Here is an 18,708-nt window from a genome sequence, read left to right on the forward strand (position 1 = left end):
CCTTGAACTTGCAGTGATCCTTTTCTGTCTCCACAAGTGCTGGCGTTATAGGCTTGTGTCACTGTCTATAAACTTGCAAATTTTTTTAATAAGATGAAGAAATCCTTTTAATGAAACAGTTATGGTTTTTTTGTTTGTTTGTTTGTTTGTTTGGTTTTTGGTGTTTTGAGGCAGGATTTCTCTGTGTGGTCCTGACTGTTCTGGAACTTGCTCTCTAGACGAGGCTGGCCTTGAACTCCAGAGATCTGCCTGTCTCTGCCTCCCTAGTGCTGGGACAAAAGGCATGTGCTACCACCACCGGACGGAAACAGTTGATTTTGTTTATTTTCATTTGGTTGCTTTCTTCTTCAATTTTGAGATTGCATTTTATTTTTTGGAGATGGCATCTCCCTGATGCAGGATAGAAAGAAAATTATGGGGACATGGGAAGGGAAAGGAGCCCTTTCACAATCTGGCTAAAGACATTATTACATTTGCTAAGGCCTTTTCTCCTTTCCCAGCTTGAAAACTTCAATTTTCCGGAAGCCTCACTGGAGTCTGCCTTTGTGATACAAGGGCATGTTCTGAACCCTCTGTGACCTGCCTGGCTCCTGGTGTTGAGTCATCCTATAATTGTATTTATCAAAAGAAGAGGGAGGACTTCTGAACTCCTTTAATCTTTGCAGAGGCAGGGGGATGTCTAAGTTCAAGACTATCTATCCTGGCCTACTCAGTGAGTTCCAGGCTACATAGTGAGACCTTGTCAAACAAACAAACAAACAAACAAACAAACGCCAAACCAGTAAAATAAAAAGAGGAGGAGTGGGTTCTTAGCAAACCTTTGAGACGCAACCTGCGATTCACAAGAGTCTTCTAAGACACTAAATTGTTGGTCTCCTTTGGTAAGCCCGTACTCACACTCTAGGATGTCTTCTCTTTCCTGAGCCCCTTTTTAAACCCTATCCTTGAAATCTGTATTGTAATTGCTTTTAACAAACTTTAATTTGTATCATACTGCTTGTCCTGAAATTCTTTGAGTAAAGTCAGGAATCCTAAGTTGCCTGAGTGAACTTCTCTAAAGGGAAGGGTAGCTCTCCAGGATGCTGTTAGTGAAAGCATAGAAAGCAATCTTTGTTCCTGTTGTAGCTGACGTCCCTATGTAGCCAGGGCTATCCCAGCCTCTGGGGTGCTGGGGTTATAGGCTTGGGCAGAGAACCACCCCACCCGACACCCAGTGAAGTTGATCCACTGCTGTCTGTATTATCTGTGCTCCTTTCCTTTATTCCATCGGTCCTAACTTACTGATTCCTTGTTCATAGAACATGACAACTAGTCAGAAAGAATGCCTTTCTGTTGTTGTTTCCCCCCTTTCCATTCTGTGTCAAATAGAGGCTGTGCTGGGATTTTTTTAGTAACCTGCTGAATTTTGGAAAATGAAATCCATGACTAAAGGGACATATTATGGGAAATGTACTAGGCTCAATGAAAAGAAAGTAAATGGTTCTTGTGTCAAATTTCCTGCCCTCTTGAGACCAGGCTAGCCTGGGACTTATTTTTATGTAGGCCAGGCTGTCTTCGAACTTACCTTGATCCTTCTGCCTCTGCCTCCTTAGTGCTAAGATTATAGGTTTAACACCCAGCCATTATGGAATTATCATGGTTTATTTCCTTAGGTCAGTTTTAGAGACCAGGGACATCACTTTTGAATTTTTTCTTTTTTCTTTTCAAGATTGGGTTTCCCTGTGTAGCCCTTGCTGTCCTGGAACTCAATCTGTAGACCAGGCTGGCTTTGAACTCAGAGATCCACCTCCCAATTGCTGGGGTTAAAGGCCTGCACCACCACTGCCTGGATCTTTGAAAATTTTCTATTCTATTTTTGCTTAAGTGAGTTCTGATTATACTTCTTTGCAATTCTTGTTAGTTTTATCTTCAAATGCCTGAAAAAAACTTTTTTTTTTTTTTAAGTACTATTGTGGGGCTGGAGAGATGACTCAGCAGTTAAGAGCACTGGCTGCTCTTCCGGCAGACCCTGCTTCAGTTCCCAGTACCCACACGTTGGCTCACAACTGTCTGTAACTCCAGTTCCAGGGGATCTGAGACCCTCACACAGACATACATGCAGGCAAACACCAATACACATAAAATAAGTAAATAATTTTTAAAAAGTATTACTGTGTGTATATGTATGTTGCTCATGCTGTGGTTTACAGTGTAGAGGTCAGAGGTCAACCCTCCAGAAATGATTCTCTCATGCTTATGCCTGTAATTCCAGCTTGTGGGAGACTGAGGCATGAAGATTGTCACAGCTTGAGGCCAAAAAAACAAATAAAAAGACCAGGCTGTGTTGGTGCATGACTTTAATCCCAACACTCAGGAGGCAGAGGCAGGTGAATCTCTGTGAATTCCAGGCCAGCCTGGTCTAGAAAGTGAGTTCCAGGACAGGCACCAAAAGCTACACAGAGAAACCTTGTCCTGAAAAACCAAAAACCAAAACCAAAACCAAAAACACTTTTCTCTCTAAGCTTCATTTAAGTTAATATTTAGGGTTGGAAACATTCTTGAACATGTTAATTTGTGTGCTAGGTGGTGCTGGAGAGATGGCTCTGTGGCTATTCTTGTAGAGGATCCAGGTTCAATTCCCAGCACCCACATGGCTTCACACAACCATCTCTAACTACAGTTTCAGGAGATCTAATGTCCTCTTCTGGCCTCTGTGGGCACCAGATATGCATGTGATACACAGACATACATGTGGGCAAAACAACCAAACACATAAGGTCTCTGTGAGATGGCTCAGTGGGTTAGTCATTTGCTGACAGGCCTGACTACCCGCGTTCCAGTGATGGACCCACATGGTAGCCGCAGAGAGCTGACTTCTGTAGGTCCTCTGACCTCACGTGTGCTGTTGTGCACACACATATAATGTAGTTTTTCAAAAGTCTCTTAATGATTCTTTACTTTCTTTTGGTGTTAGGAATTGAACTTAGGACTCCTCACATGCTGTGCAAACCTCTAGCACTGAGTTATATTCCCAGCCTTGTGTGTGTGTGTGTGTGTGTGTGTGTGTGTGTGTGTGTCAGAGGCAGAATGTGTGTAGAGGTCAAAGGACAGTGTCCAGTTTCCTCACCTCCAGTCTCTTTATTGTTCATTGTTGTGTATAGCAGAATAGCTGTAGCCTCCAGGGATGCACCTGTCTCTGGCTTCCACCTCACAGTAGGAACATTGGTTACAGACACACATACTACTGTAACAGTTCTTACATGGGTTCTGGGGATTTGAACCTAGGTCTTCACACTCGTGCCACAAGTCCTTTAGCCATCAGCTGCTCCATTCCTAGCCCGTTTTATTTATTTGTACCTTTTTTGTTTTTATTTTTGAGACAGTCTCACTATGTAGCTCTGGCTGGCGTAAAACTCACTATATTGACTAGGATGGCTTTGAACTCAGATCCAACTGCCTCTGCCTCCTGAGTACCCAGCACCATTTTATTTCTTGTGATCCAGGGTCTTATGTAGCTCAGGCTGATCTGGAGCTCTGCTTTGTAGCTGAGAATGACCAGGAGTTCAGTCCTCCTACCTTGACCTCCCAAGTGCTGGGACTACAGGTATGCAGCACCACACTAGCCTAGGAAGAACACTAAAATTGAACATTTATTTATTTATGTATTTGTGAATATTGGGGATGTATATGACCGGCAGAGGATAACTTGTAAGATTCAGTTCTCTCCTTCCATCCTGTGAGTTCCTGAGGTTGAACTTGGGTCCTTAGGCTTCTGTAGCAATGCTGCTTCCCCCCACCCCCCAGGAGTTATTTATTTATTTAAAAATTTTCTGTGTATGAGTGCTTTGCTTGCATGTAAGTACACCACATGTGTACAATGCCCACAGAGGTGGAAGAGGGCATCCAAACTGGAGATGCAGATGGTTGTGAGCCACCATGAGGGTGCGGGAATCAAACCCAGATCCTCTGCAAGAATTGCCAGTGCTGTTAACTGTTAGGCCACCTTGTGAGGCCAAGAAAAAGAAAAGAATTCTTTAAGTATAACTTTATCTATATAAATTAGAGCTTTAAAAGCATCAGTTAGAAGTTTTATTTGCTTTTTTTTTTTAGATATATGAAAAATAATTCAAGCAGTGTGAAATTCAGATGTCAAGATTTTTTTTCTAAATGGTCATACTTGGGATTGAGCCCATGTTCTCATGACAGGCATTGAACTGCATGCATCCTTAGACCATCCCATTCCCCCCCACCACCACCACCACCACACACACACACAGGGTTTCTCTGTGTAGCTTTACGCATTTCCTGGAACTCACTCTGTAGCCCAGGCTGGCCTCAAACTCATCCACCTGCCTCTGCCTCCTTAGTGCTGGGATTAAAGGTGTGTGCCACCACCACCCGGCTAACCATTTTTTTAAAAAGGAATTTTAATGATTTGGGTTTTTTGTTTGTTTGTTTTTCAAGATATGGTTTCTCTGTGTAACAGCCCTGGCTATCCTGGAACTTGATTTGTAGACCAGGCCGACCTCTCCAGTGCTGGGATTAAAGGAGTTTGTCACCATGCCCATCTTACAATGCTTTCCTTTGAAAAACATTTATTATATGTGTATGTGCTTGGATATCTGTATACACATCCCATGCATGCAGGAGCCCGAGTCAGTCAGAAGAGGGAGTCAGACACTATGGAACTAGAGTTACAGGTAGCTGTGAGCTGCTGTGTGGGTGTTAGGAACTAAACCTGGGTCCTTTACAAGAACAAGAAGCACTCCTAACAGCTGAACCATCTCTTCAGCTACCCAGTCTTGGCTCCCAACCTTTTTTTTTTTTTTTTTCTTTTTTTTTTTTTTTTTTTCACTTATTTTTTTTTTTTATTAATTTATTTTGCAATACAATTCAGTTCTACATATCAGCCACGGATTCCCTTGTTCTCCCCCCTCCCGTCCCCCAAGCTCCCAACCTTTTATTAGTTAAATGAATGAATTTTTTTCTTTTAATTTTTTTTTTTTTTTTTTTGGTTTTTTTGAGACAGGGTTTCTCTGTGTAGCTTTGCGCCTTTTCCTGGAACTCACTTGGTAGCCCAGGCTGGCCTCGAACTCACAGAGATCCGCCTGGCTCTGCCTCCCGAGTGCTGGGATTAAAGGCGTGCGCCACCACCGCCCGGCTTTTCTTTTAATTTTTAAACATGTTCTCACACTATAGCTCAGGCTGGTTTGGAACTTACAATGAACTTTCTGCCTCAACTGTTAAGCGTTAGCATTACAGGTGTGAGCAATCACAGCTTGTTCTCTTGTGTGTGTATACTTGAATATATATGTGTGCACAAATCCAGATGGAGGCCGGAGGCCGGTTCCTTCCTTAGGCACACTGTCAGCTTTCTGGTTTTGGTGTGTGTGTGTGTGTGTGTGTGTGTGTGTGTGTGTGTGTGTGTGTGTGTGTGTGTGTGTGTGTGTAGGAGGTGTAGCTGTATAGTGTGTGCACCTGTGTGCATTTGTGCACAGGCCAGAAAGCGTTGGATGTCCACCTCTGTAACTCTCTGTCTTATTCCTTTGAGGCAGGATTTCTTCCTGAACCTGGGAATTTTCACTTTTTTTTTTTTTTTTTTTTTTGGTTTTTCAAGACAGGGTTTCTCTGTGTAGCTTTGCGCCTTTCCTGGAACTCACTTGGTAGTCCAGGCTGGCCTCGAACTCACAGAGATCCGCCTGGCTCTGCCTCCCGAGTGCTGGGATTAAAGGCGTGCGCCACCACCGCCCGGCTGAACCTGGGAATTTTAAAAAATGATTTATTTGAGAGGTGGAACTGTATCTTCTCCTTACTTATCATGTGAAGGGCTAAGAATTTAATGGGGGGGAAAGTGTGGAAGAGGACCAGGATCCAAACTGGCAGATTTCCTGACCTTCGCTGCCCTCTCGGCTCTCCCGCCAGCCGCGCTACGGTGTATTTCCCTTATTTCAGCCCAGAAACAGCCTCTTGAAACGGTTTAAATGAGAATGTCCTTGGCTCAGAGCATACTGGTTCCTCATACTTATTCCAGTCTGGATATTTGACACTATCCTCGTCATGCCAATTGTGAAGATGGCTGGACGGTGTAAGTCTGGCTTTGACCCCCGACATGGGTCGCACAACATTAAAAAGAAAGCCTGGTACCTCATTGCAATGTTACTTAAGTTAGCCTTCTGCCTCGCACTGTGTGCTGAACTGGAACAGTTTACTACCATGAACCTGTCCTATGTCTTCATTCCCTTATGGGCCTTACTGACTGGCGCTTAACAGAACTGGGATATAATGTCTTTTTTGTGAGACTGACTACCGAGTACATCGTCTCTTCTGTTGCTGTTCAAAAAGCTACAGACAGAGGCCGGGTGGTGGTGGTGCACTCCTTTAATCCCAGCACTCGGGAGGCAGAGCCAGGCGGATTTCTGTGAGTTCGAGGCCAGCCTGGGCTACCAAGTGAGTTCCAGGAAAGGCGCAAAGCTACACAGAGAAACCCTGTCTCAAAAAACCAAAAAAAAAAAAAAAAAAAAAAAAAAAAAAAACACTACAGACAGTGTACTGAGTCTTTGCAAGTTTCAAGACTACCACAGATCTGATGGAAAGTACCAACTGTAGTCTTGAACTACCATAAAACAGGATTGGTGAGGCTTGAACTTGTAGCCAACCCAAAGCGGAATTACTCAATATTTGAGTTATTGATATCTTTATTATCCCTGTGAAAATAAAGTTTGTTTCTGACCTTAAAAAATGATTTATTTATTTTTATTTCATGTGTATTAGTGTTTTGCCTGCATGTATGTATGTCTGCGTGAGGGTGTCAGATCCCCTAGAACTGAGGTTACATACAATTGTGTGTGGCCATGTGGGTTCTGGGAATTGAACCCAGGTCCTCCGGAAGAGCAGCCGGTGCTCTTTCTTGACCATTGAGCCGTCTCTCCAGCCCAGAACTTGATCGTCTTACTGTGTCACTCTGCCATTTTTCTTTGAGACAAGGTCTCTCCCTGAACCGGGCTTGTGTGCTTGGCTAGGCTGGCAGTCAGGCACCCCTAGCAATCTTTCCATCTTGGAATCTCACAGTGCAGGGATTAATGGTGGTGTCTCTGAGAGGGCTTCAATGCCTGCAAAGAGCTGGACATTCCAAGGCCAGACAAAACTTAGACAGTGAGACCCTGTCTCAGAACAGAAACAAGCCAGGCAGTGGTGGTGCACGCCTTTAGTCCTAGTACAAGAGCGGCAGAGGCAGGTAGATCTGTGAGTTTGAGGCCAGCCTAGTCTACATAGCTTGTACTAGGATAGCCAAGGCCACACAAAGAAATCCTGTCTCAAAAAACCAAAAGAAGAAGAAGAAAATAAAAACAAAGATAACCCTTTTCATTTCACAACAAGGAAACAAACCTAGAGAAAAAAATGAACATATTTACTAAACATTTATTAATTTTCTCTGTGTGCCAAGCTATACTTTACTATTTTGTTGGTTACTCACTATTACTTATTTTTCAGATACTTGTTGTATGTGTATCTGTATGCCTAAGTGTATGTCTGTACACCATATGGGTTTAGAAGCCTTCAGAGGTAAAAAGGGGAGGTTCCCTGGAACTGGAGTTAGAGACGGTTGTGAGCTCCCACGTGGGTGCTGGGAATTGAACCTGGGTCTTTTGGATGAATAGCCAATTTTCTTAACCCCTGAGCTATCTCAGCAGTTCTTATTTTCTATATCATGAAGACTCTTCTACTTACCAAATAAATTACAAATTAAAAAAATTTACATCTCTTTACATAATCTTTTACCTTTTGTATTTTCTCATTTTCACTGTAGTTGGATGACCAAAGTAAGTTTTTCTTGAGACAGGCTCTCAAATACCAGGTTGACCTTGATCTTACTCTGTAGCTAAGGATAATGTTGAAGTTCCAGACTCCCTTACCTGTACCTCCATAGTGGTGGCATTATAGTTATGTGCGAGCTCTCCAGGTGTATTGGGCTTAAGCCCCGAGCTTCATGCATGCCAGGCAAGCACCTTGCTGAGCTACATGAATTCCAAGTCAGCCATAGCTAGGGTGAGGTCCTGTCTTAAAAAAAAATAATAATAAAAATAGGCCAGGGAGACAGCTCAGTTAGTAGAGCCCTTGCTTGTCAGGTACAAAATCCTGAGTTTAATCCCCAGTACAGTGCCAAACACCCCCCCCCCCCCCCCCTCCAACCACCAGATGGTTTCTAAGCTGGGTATGGTAGTGGCTTACACTCGTTTTTTTCTTTTTTCTGAGACTGAGTCCTGACTGTGTAGCTTAGCTGGCTTAAAACTTCTTGTGAAGACCAGGCTGCTTTGAACTTGCTTGATTCTTCTACCTCTGCCTCCTCAGTGCTGGGATTACAGGCCTGCACTATAGACAAAGTAAGTGAATTTCAGTCAGAAAATTCCCTCAGCTCATTGCCTTTTTCATATATATTTAGCTTAATCATTTCCCATGAAGGGGGAGTCAGTATTGTGGATTGATATCAGCAAATCTTAAGTTCAAGCTCGTAGACATATACATATGTGTGTGTATACACACAGTTCCGTCAGCTTTGCTCTTTCTTTTAAGACAAGGTCTCACTCTGTAGCTCTGTCTGGTCTGGAACTTACTATGTTGACCAGACTGCTTTAGTACTCAAAGAAATCCACCTGCCTCTGCCTCCTGAGTGCAGATATTAAAGACGTTCACCACCACACCTGGGAATTTTGTTTTTTAAAGATTTTATTTTTAAATATGTGTGTGTGGGGGCACACATGTGAGTGCAGGTGCCCTTGGAGGTCAGAAGAGGTATTGGGTCCCCTGGAGCTAGAGTTATAGACTGAGCTGCCATGTGTAAGTAAGGAGCAGAGGAAGTCCTGAGTGAATGTGCATTGTTGACATAGGCATGGCCATGTTGAGGCCTCCAAGGCCCCAGGCCCATGGGAAATTGACAAAGCCATTACTCATATGAGCCAGGCTAAAGAGGCTGGCAGAGCGCTCCTGATTCTTAGTATGTGTGTCTGTTTGTGTATGTGTGCTCATATGTGGGAGTGCAGAGGGCAGAGGTGGGTACCAGGTGTCTTCCTGGCTTACTCTTCATTTTATTTACCTGAGTCCTTATTCTCCTACCTTGATTTCCCGACTTTTGGGATTTTATATGTGTGCCAGCATACCTGCTTTGTGTATGGCTAAATTCTATTTGGTAATCTTTTGTTAAGTATTTTAGTATGTTTTCAGGAAGAATATTAGTCTATAATTTTGTATGTTTTTTACTGATTGTCTTGTTTTGATATCATGTTAATACTAGATTCATCAGTAAAAGGAGGTGGGAGGGAATATCCCATCCAAATATTTTCTAGAAGAAACTGTGTAGAGTTGGTGTTAATTCTTTACATGTTTGATTAAATCCATAGTAAAATATGGGGCTGGAGAGATGGCTCAGAGGTTAAGAGCACTGACTGCTCTTCCAGGGGTCCTGAGTTCAATTCCCAGCAACCACATGGTGGATCACAACCATCTATAATGAGATCTGGTGCCCTCTTCTGACCTGCAGTCATATATGCTGTATACTAAATAAATAAATCTTTAAAAAAAAAAAAGAAAAGAAAAAGAAAAAAAATCCATAGTAAAATAATCTGGACCTGGACATTTCTTTTTGGGGGATTGTAAAACTAGGAATTTAGTTTCCTTAGTTAGAGAACTATTACATTTCTTTTCTTTTTTTTTTTTTTGGTTTTTCGAGACGGGTTTTCTCTGTGTAGCTTTGTGCCTTTCCTGGATCTTGCTCTGTAGACCAGGCTGGCCTCGAACTCACAAAGATCCGCCTGCCTCTGCCTCCCAAGTGCTGAGATTAAAGGCGTGCGCCACCACCGCCCGGCTACATCTATTTTCATATCGAGTCAGTTACACTTATATGGGGTTTTCCCCTCTTATTGGAGGTTGGGTCAATTTTATTGATCTGTTCAAAAAACCAGCTTTTTGTTTTTATTGTTTTCTACTTAGAAATTCATTGACTTCTGGTCTTTTTTAAATTTTTTTTTGGGGGGGGTTGTTTTTTTTAAAGATTTATTTATTTGTTATGTATACAGTGTTCTGTCTGCATATATACCTGCAGGCCAGAAGAGGGCACCAGATCTCATTACAGATGGTTGTGAGCCACCATGTGGTTGCTGGGAATTGAACCCAGGACCTCTGGAAGAACAGCCAATGCTCTTAACCTCTGAGCCATCTCTCCAGCCCCCCCCCTTTTTTTTTTTTTTTTTTTTTTTTTTTTTTTCCGAGACAGGGTTTCTTTATGTAACAGCCCTAGCTGTTCCGGAACTCGCTTTGTAGATCCGCCTGTCTCTGCCTCCCAGTGCTGGGATTAAAGGTGTGAGCCACCACTGCCCAGCAGTTTCTTTTCTTTTGCTTGTTTGCCTTGGGCTCCCCCACCCTCTGGGCTTTTGAAGTTAAAGCTTAATGATTGGTTTCTCTGTGTATCCCTGGCTGTCCTGGAACTCACTCTGTAGACCAGGCTGGCCTCGAACTCAGAGATCACCTGCCTCTGCCTCCTGAGTGCTGGGATCAAAGGCGTGCGCCACCAGGGCCCAGCTTTATTTATTTATTATTATTCTCTTTCTCTCTTTCTGTTCGTCTGCCTGTCCGTGTCTGTGTGTGTGTGTGTGTGTGTGTGTGTGTGTGTGTACTGGTGTGTAGAGAGGACAGCTTTGGGAGTCATTTCTCTCCTATTGTGGGTTCTGGGGTTGGAGCTTTTGTCAGACTTGCATGCCTGGTACTTTTCCTCTCTGAGCCATCTTATCTTGTCAGCTCTGTAGTATATTTTTGGTTTTTTGTACTTGTGCATATCTGTATATGAGCTTGTGAGTGCAGTGCCTTGGAGAGCAGATGAGGATGTCAGATCCTCTGGAGCTGGAGTTAGTTATGGTGGTGAGCCACCAGCGTGGCGCCCAGAAGAGAGGGGCTGCGAGGGCAGCACTTGCTTCACTTGCCTTTTGTTACGCTTCCTGTAACATTTTCCCTGGGAGACTCTGACTCATTCTTTAATTGTGTTGTTTCTTTTCCAAGTTGGAAGAGATTTTTCCCATCTTTTTTTTTATTATTTTTGTTATATTGATTGGTCTGTGCAGATCAAGTGAGCTTAGACTTGGCCTCCTTAGTGCTGGGATTAAAGATGTACCACAGGTTTAGACTTTTTGAAGTTTGTTTTGTGGATCCTCATCTTGTCAGTGTCTTCACATGTTTCAGGGACACTTGACAAGAATGTGTATCTTTGGTTTGGGTGGGTGTTTCTTTAAGTGTTGAATGGTTCTAGTTAGTGATGTTTCCTTCCGTGTCTTTGCAGATTTCCCAGTTGTTCTTTTTTTTTTTTTGGTTTTTCGAGACAGGGTTTCTCTGTAGTTTTGCGCCTTTCCTGGAACTCACTTTGTAGACCAGGCTGGCCTCGAACTCACAGAGATCCGCCTGGCTCTGCCTCCCGAGTGCTGGGATTAAAGGTGTGCGCCACCACCGCCCGGCCCCAGTTGTTCTTTTAGTTGTTAAGAGAGGGATGTGCAGAGCTCCAGATAGGATTTTTTTTCCTTTTAGCTGTGTCAGATTTTACAACACATTTTACCCAGGCTTGTTTAGTTTATGTGCCTTAGTGTGTTGTGTGTTATTGTTGGTGGATTCTCACTGTGTAATGTCCTGAGGTGTAGGTGTAGATAAATTTTATTTGCTGTTTTTTCAGATTTATTTGTAATCTAGCCATTCCTGTAACCAAAACTTTTAGAACAAAAGCTTGGGCTCACTTAGTGTCAGCTGGCTAGGCTTAGTCACCTTTTACAATGCACCAATTAATTGACAAACAGTGATGCAGAAGCAGATTTATTCTGTGGCCACTTTGGAAAAAGGAACAGATAAAAGGGTCCAGTGGCCCTTCAGTCTTCTCACTGCACTGACATGAGCTTTAGGTTTAAATGGAACATTTAGGACAGTAGGTCACAGTGTCTCATTGTCTCGGGTCCTGCCAGGTGGGCGAATTAAGTTGTTGCTGGACTGGATCAATGTGGATCCCACAAGATAGTTATTCTGGGTGTAGCCTCTTCATCACAGGTAATTGTTCTAATTCGGTGGGTAATCTACCCAGTGTCAGCTTTGGGATAGTTTCAGTTCTTTATCCTAAAGAAATTGATCTTGTTTTTGCCTCACTGGGTAAGAACATGTATTGCTCTTGTGGAGGAACTGAGCTTGGTTTCAAAGGCCCCTATCAGGTGACTCATAACTGTCTGTGACTTCAACTACAGGGCACCCAACACCCTCTTTCGGCATCAGCAGGCAACTGCACTCACGTGCACATATCTTCCCCCTCCAGTTAAAAATAAATCTTTAAAAAACATGTACTCAGGGGCTGGAGAGATGGCTCAGAGGTTAAGAACACTGGCTGCTCTCCCAGAGGTCCTGAGTTCAATTCCCAGCAACCACATGGTGGCTCACAACCATCTGTAATGAAATCTGGTGCCCTCTTCTGTCATGAAGGCATACATGCAGACAGAACACTGTATACATAATAAATAAATACATCTTTAAAAAAAAAACCTGCACTCAGAAGGGATAGTTTATTAGAATCAGTAAGAAAAGAGCAGGATAGGCAAGCTGGATATCTCAGCACTGTCAGGAGGAAGGAGATATGAAGAAGACAAAGAGGAAAAAGTCATATCCTTGAGTAGAGCAAGAGGGAAAAAAAAGACACCTTGGAGAACAAGTAGACACACCAGAGAACTGGCGTATTCAGAGCCTGGCACCAGACTGTCCACCTCTCAGGGTCAGGAGGGCATTGGGTGCAAATTTATTTATTTATATATTTATGAGACAGTCTCACACTGTTGTAGCCCAGGCTGGCCTAGAACTCACTGTGTAGTCCACGCTGGCCTGGGATTTGTGGCCATCCTCCTGAGTGCTGCAATTATAGACAAGAAGCTCTACACTTGAATGGAAATTTTAGTATTATTTGATTTTGTTTTTCAGTCAATCAAGAGTTGCTCTAGGTGGTCTCGGACTCAAAATGTGTTGAAGACTAGAAAGAATAATAACTAATTGCATTTAGTGTTGTTAGTTTACTGTCTAGTTTTGTTAGCGTTGGGCCAGGAAGGACTAAATAACAGTTTGGAATGATGTCAATTTACCTTTAAAAATGATTTTAAAATTTGTTTATGTGAGTTCTTATGTATTTGTGTACACATGAATCAGCAGACAACCTCAAGTGTTGTTCCTTAGGAGGCGTTCACTTTGTTATTTGAGACAGGGTCTCATTGGCCTGGAGCTTACCAAGTAAATTAAACTGGGTGGCCAGCCTGTCTACTTGTCTTTTCCTCTCAGCTTTTACATCAGTGCTGGGGATCTGAACTCAGGTCCTTATCCTTGTGCGATTGTATTAGTTAGGGTTTTATTTCTGTGGAGAGACACCATGACCACCACAACTCTTAAAGGAAAACATTGAATTGGGGCTGGCTTACAGTTCAGAGGGTTAATCCATTATCATCATGACAGGAAGCATGGTGGGATGCAGGCAGACGTGGTACTGGAGAGGCAGCTGAGAGTTCTACATCTTGCAGGCAACAGGAAGTTGATTGAGACACTGGGCAGTATTCTGAGCATAGGAAACCTCAACCTGCCCCACAGTGACACACTTCCTCCAACAAGGCCATAGCCACTCCAACAAAGCCACACCTCCAAATAGTGCCACTCTCTGAGATTCTGGGGGCCAGTTACATTCAGACCACCACAGATGTGAACACTTGACTGTCTGAGCCTTCCTTCTCCCTCACTCCAGTTTACCTGTTGGTAAAGGCTAGTTTCGGACTAATTTAAAACTCCTGTCATTGGCTCATTTACAGTTTTCTTTACATTTATTTTCTTACGGAGCAAGTGTGCGTGTGCACCTGGCAAGTCTGAAGAGAGAGGACAGCTTGCCTGAGTTGGTTCTGTCCTTCCACTTGTGTGTGTGCCTACCTCAGGTGAGCGGGCTGCCCGGTCAGGCTCTTCAGCAGCCTGCTCCCTTGCCCCGGAGCCAGGCTTCGAGACTCAAAGCCTGGTCTGAGTTTTCAGAAGTTTAATTATGATGTGTGCTAGAATGGGTTTCTTTGGATCTTTCATTTTTGGAGTTTCTGCAACTTCTTGATTCTGTAGGTTTACATTTGTTGTCAAAATTAGGAATTTTCCACACGTTTCTTAGCTCTTCTTTCTTTTTCATCTCTTTTCATGACTCCTGTGACAAAACGTTAGCTCTTTCTGTTGCAGCTCTGTGTGGCTGAAGTTCTGCTAGTTTTTCTTCTGTTTGTCGTTGCCCTTCCCTGTTTTCTCTCAGGTCAGATTAGTTGTGTTTTTTTGTTGTTGTTGTTGGTTTTTTTAGAGCTCTGGCTCATTTTCATTGATGTCCGCTATCTATTGATAGGACCATAGGACATTTTTATTTGAATTGTACATGTATCTATACCCATATATCCATATATACACTCCCTACTTTCTCCCCTTCATCCACCCTTGTCTTCCCCTTCCTCTTGAGACAGTCTTATTATAAAGTCAGTCCATGCTGACCTCAAACGAGCCGTATAGCATAGGTTGGTCTCAAACATGCAATCCTGTCGCCTTTGCCTCTTAAGTGCAAGCATTATAGGAATGAACCACCACACCTGGCCTCTTACAGTTTTTATTTCCAAAGTTTCCAGGTTTTTTTTCAAGTCCTATGTTTTTATTTACTAAAGCAATTTTTTAAACATTTGTTTCAAATGTTCTTTTAGTTGCTTGCTGAAGAATTTTTATCATGGCTACTTGCAAAACTTATTAGATAATTCTAATAACTGTATTAATGTTAGCATCTGTTAATTGACACCTTCCCCCCATTTGAGATCTTCCTGATTCTTAGTATGACCAGTGATTTTTTTAAAATTAAAACCTTGATGATTTTTTATTTAAAATTGTCTATTCTGAATCTGTGAGTCTTCTAATACATGATTGAGATTTTATCTATAGCTTGAACCTTTCTTTTTTTGTTTCGTTTTTTGAGACAAGGTTTTTCTGTGTAGCCCTGGCTGTCTTGGAACTCTATTTGTAGATCAGGTTGGCCTGGAACTCAGGGACCTACCTGTCTCTGCCTCCTGAGTACTGGGATTAAAGGAATGCACCACAACTCGTTGTTGTTTTATTTGTGGAGTTTTTGAGTCAGCCTTTCTTGTGGCCCAGGGTAGCCCCAAATCCACTTTGTATAGGAAGATGACTTTGAACTCTTTTTGGTTTTTCGACACAGAGTTGGTTCTCTGTTTAACAGCTCTGGCTGTTCTGGAACTTACTCTGTAGACCAGGCTGGCCTCGAACTTAGAGATCTTCCTGTCTCTTCAGTTCTGGGATAAAGGGCGGGAGCCACCACTGTCTGGCTGACTTTTAAATCTTGATTTTCCTCTCTCCAGTCTTTCAAGTGCTGGGATTACAGATGTTTGCCACTCGGCCTGGCTTGAGCATTTATTTCTTTTTTTAATTTTTAAATATATTTATTTGTGACTATGACTGTGGGATGTCACAGTGCATGTGTGGAGGTCAGAGGCCACCTTATGAGTCAGTTCTCTCTTTCCACCATGGAGATGCTAAGTATTGAATTAAAGTCATCAGAGTTAGCAGTAAGTACCTCTCCTGCTTAACTGTGTGATGACCCCTGGTGTGAGTATGGTTTTTAGTCAGCATCATGACATTGATTGTTGAGGATATTGATGATATTCTTTCCTGACAGAAATGACATCAGATGTACCCTCGCTAGGTTCCACCGTTGCTTCTGGAAACCCTGGACCTGGGATTCAAGGTGGAGGAGCTGTTGTACAGAGGGCTATTAAGCGACGGTCAGGGTAAGTTTGAATGTATATCATCAGTGTCTCTCTTGTAAACTCAACGTGACTGAGTTAGTCTCTGCTCCTCCTCGTCTGTTCCTGACCTCACTTTAACTGATTACTTACTACGTCGCTGTCACATCACCAACTCTTAGTCCCTGGGGTTTTCCTTATGCAGGCTTACTCTTTCATGTACATTTCTTTTTAAAATGTCTCTATCATGTGAGTAGAAACACAGCTGTAAAGAGAAGATGACCATGTTGTGCCCGTTACCTGTCACTGCTCTCACCTCATTCACTCAGGGAACCGAGTGTTTCACATACCGTGGTGACTTTATGTGTTTCACAAGGAAATTTCTAAGCAGGTTAAAAATTTGTTTGCATTGATGTATGTTTTTTCTTTTTGGTGTTTCAAGACAGGGTTTCTCTGTGTAGCCCTGGTTGTGCTGGAACTCACTCTGTAGATCAGGCTGGCCTTGAACTCAGAGATCCACCTGTTTATGCATCCAGAATACTGAGATCAAAGGTGTGCACCACCACCACTACCCTGTGGTTTCTGAACTTTAAAAGCTTCTCTTTTTGGGGCTGGAGAGATGGCTCAGAGGTTAAGAGCACTGCTTGTTCTTCCAAAGGTCCTGAGTTCAATTCCCAGCAACCACATGGTGGCTTACAACCATATGTAATGAGATCTGGTGCCCTCTTCTGGCCTGCAGGGATATGTGCAGGCAGAACACTGTATCCATAATAAATGAATAAATCTTTTAAAAAAAAAAAAAAAAAGCTTCTCTTTTGATGTATCTTTTTTTTAAAATTTATTTAATTTTATTTCATGTGCATTGGTGTGTTGTCCGCATTCACGTCTGCGTGAGGATGTTGGATCCCCTGGACCTTAGTAGTTACAGATAGCTGTGTGCTGCCATGTGATTGCTGGGAATTGAACCTGGGTCCTCTGGAAGAACAGCCACAATGTATCTTTATTGATAAGCAGGCTTAAAAAAAAGTACACAAACCAAACCAAACCAAACCTCTCTGGAAGGTAAAGGACTATGGCAAAGACCAATGATTTCACTGTTGTTAAGAAAACTGTTGTCAGCTGGGGACAGTGGTGGTGCACACTTTTAATCCCAGCACTGGGAGGCAGAGGCAGGCAGATCTCTATGAGCTGGAGGCCAGCCTGGTCTACAGAGAGAGACAGGACAACCAAGGCTACACAAAGAAATTCTGTCTTAAACAACCCCACACCCCCCAGAAAAGAAAACTGTTGGCTTTCCTTAAGCTCTTCTGTTTGTATTCACAAAATCATTTTGTTAAACTTACTTCTTTTCTAAGTTATTGATACTTTCTTTGGCTTGGAATGCACAGTCCATTTAGTTCTAAAAGTATTCATTAAGTACCAGATTCGAATGTGGCATTGTTGTGTGATTGCTAATAGACTCTAAAGATAGATGAGACACATCTGTTGTTTTCAAGTTTCTAAAGTTCTGATAGTCATACACACACACACACACACACACACACACACACACACACACACACATAAAATGCAAGATAGAATATGGGAAAAATAAGTGAGGTATGGTGACTCATGCCTGAAATCCTAGTACTCAATAAGGGATGGGTCAGGAGGATGCAGAATATGAGGCCATTCTCAGTTACATAATGATACTCTATCTCAAAACAAAACTAAAAACAAAGAAAATTAACTAAAATACAAACACAGAAAAAAAGCTTTTTTTTTTTTTCAAAGCATATAAAAACTAATTTTGGATGGTAAAGATTGGGAACAGTTTTTGAAAGAAGGTTGCTTTAGGGCAGTGGTTTCCAACCTTCCTAGTGCTGTGACCCTTTAATATAGTTCCTCATGTTGTGGTGACCTCCAACCATACAATTATTTTGTTGCTACTTCATAACTGTAATTCTGCTACTGTTATGAATTGTCGTGTATATATCTGATATGCAGGAGAGAACTTCTGCTCTAGGACCAGTGAGACAGCTCAGTGGTTAAAGGCACTTGCCTGTGAGCCTAGTTACCTTTGCTGATCCCTGGAACTCATGTAAAGGTAGAAGGAGAAAACCAATTCCACCAAGTTGTCTCCTGACCGCTACATGAGTGTGGTGCCCATATACACACACAAAATACTAAACTTATAAATAAATAAAAGACACAAGGTTCCTTTAGAAGCACCCGGGACAGTAGGTGCTGTTTTACCCACTTTTTGCTGCTAAATTTTTATGAGTGTATGTATGTGGTGGAGGAGGGGTGTTGGGGCGCAAACACAAGGCCTTGTGCATTCTTGGCTAGTGCTCTACCAGTGAGCTAGTTTCCCTTGCTGTTGCCTGTTCTTGTTATTTTGTTTTTGAAATAAGATCTTGTGTACCCCAGGTCTGGAATTCATGATCTTCCCCTGAATGCTAGGATTTCAGGTTGTTTTTTTTGTTTTGTTTTTGTTTTTCGAGACAGGGTTTCTCTGTGTAGCTTTGCGCCTCTCCTGGAACTCACTTGGATTCCCAGGCTGGCCTCGAACTCACAGAGATCCTCCTGGTTCTGCCTCCCGAGTGCTGGGATTAAAGGTGTGCGCTACCACTGCCCGGTGGATTTCAGGGTTTTTTTTTTTGTTTTTTGGTTTTTTTTTTTTTTTTTCAGTTTTTCGAGACAGGGTTTCTCTGTGTAGCTTTGCGCCTTTCCTGGAACTCACTCTGTAGACCAGGCTGGCCTCGAACTCACAAAGATCCGCCTGGCTCTGCCTCCCGAGTGCTGGGATTAAAGGCGTGCACCACTACCGCCCGGCGGATTTCAGTTTTATGTCAGTATTTTTTTGCAGAAAAACACATGAAAAGAAATCTTGAGTTCCAGAGAAAAGGCTCAGTGGTTAAGAGTCCACACTGCTCTTCTAGAA

At 42.7% G+C, this 18,708-nt stretch overlaps 1 protein-coding gene across 5 annotated transcripts in view; it reads left to right on the top strand.

Annotated features, from left to right (window-relative positions):
- Arnt (aryl hydrocarbon receptor nuclear translocator) overlaps nt 1–18,708 on the top strand; it is an 87,047-nt gene that overhangs the window by 2,054 nt on the left and 66,285 nt on the right. For 4 of the 5 annotated variants that reach the window (XM_052731989.1, XM_052731992.1, XM_052731993.1 and 1 more), the window contains exon 2: nt 15,719–15,830. In XM_052731989.1, the coding sequence (XP_052587949.1) occupies nt 15,719–15,830 (112 nt within the window). The remainder of the gene's footprint in view (nt 1–15,718; nt 15,831–18,708) is intronic. The other variant, XM_052731990.1, reaches the window with a different exon arrangement.

Source organism: Peromyscus californicus, unplaced genomic scaffold, assembly GCF_007827085.1.
Source record: "Peromyscus californicus insignis strain IS unplaced genomic scaffold, ASM782708v3 Scaffold_9__1_contigs__length_137607984, whole genome shotgun sequence".
Classification (NCBI taxonomy): domain Eukaryota; kingdom Metazoa; phylum Chordata; class Mammalia; order Rodentia; family Cricetidae; genus Peromyscus; species Peromyscus californicus.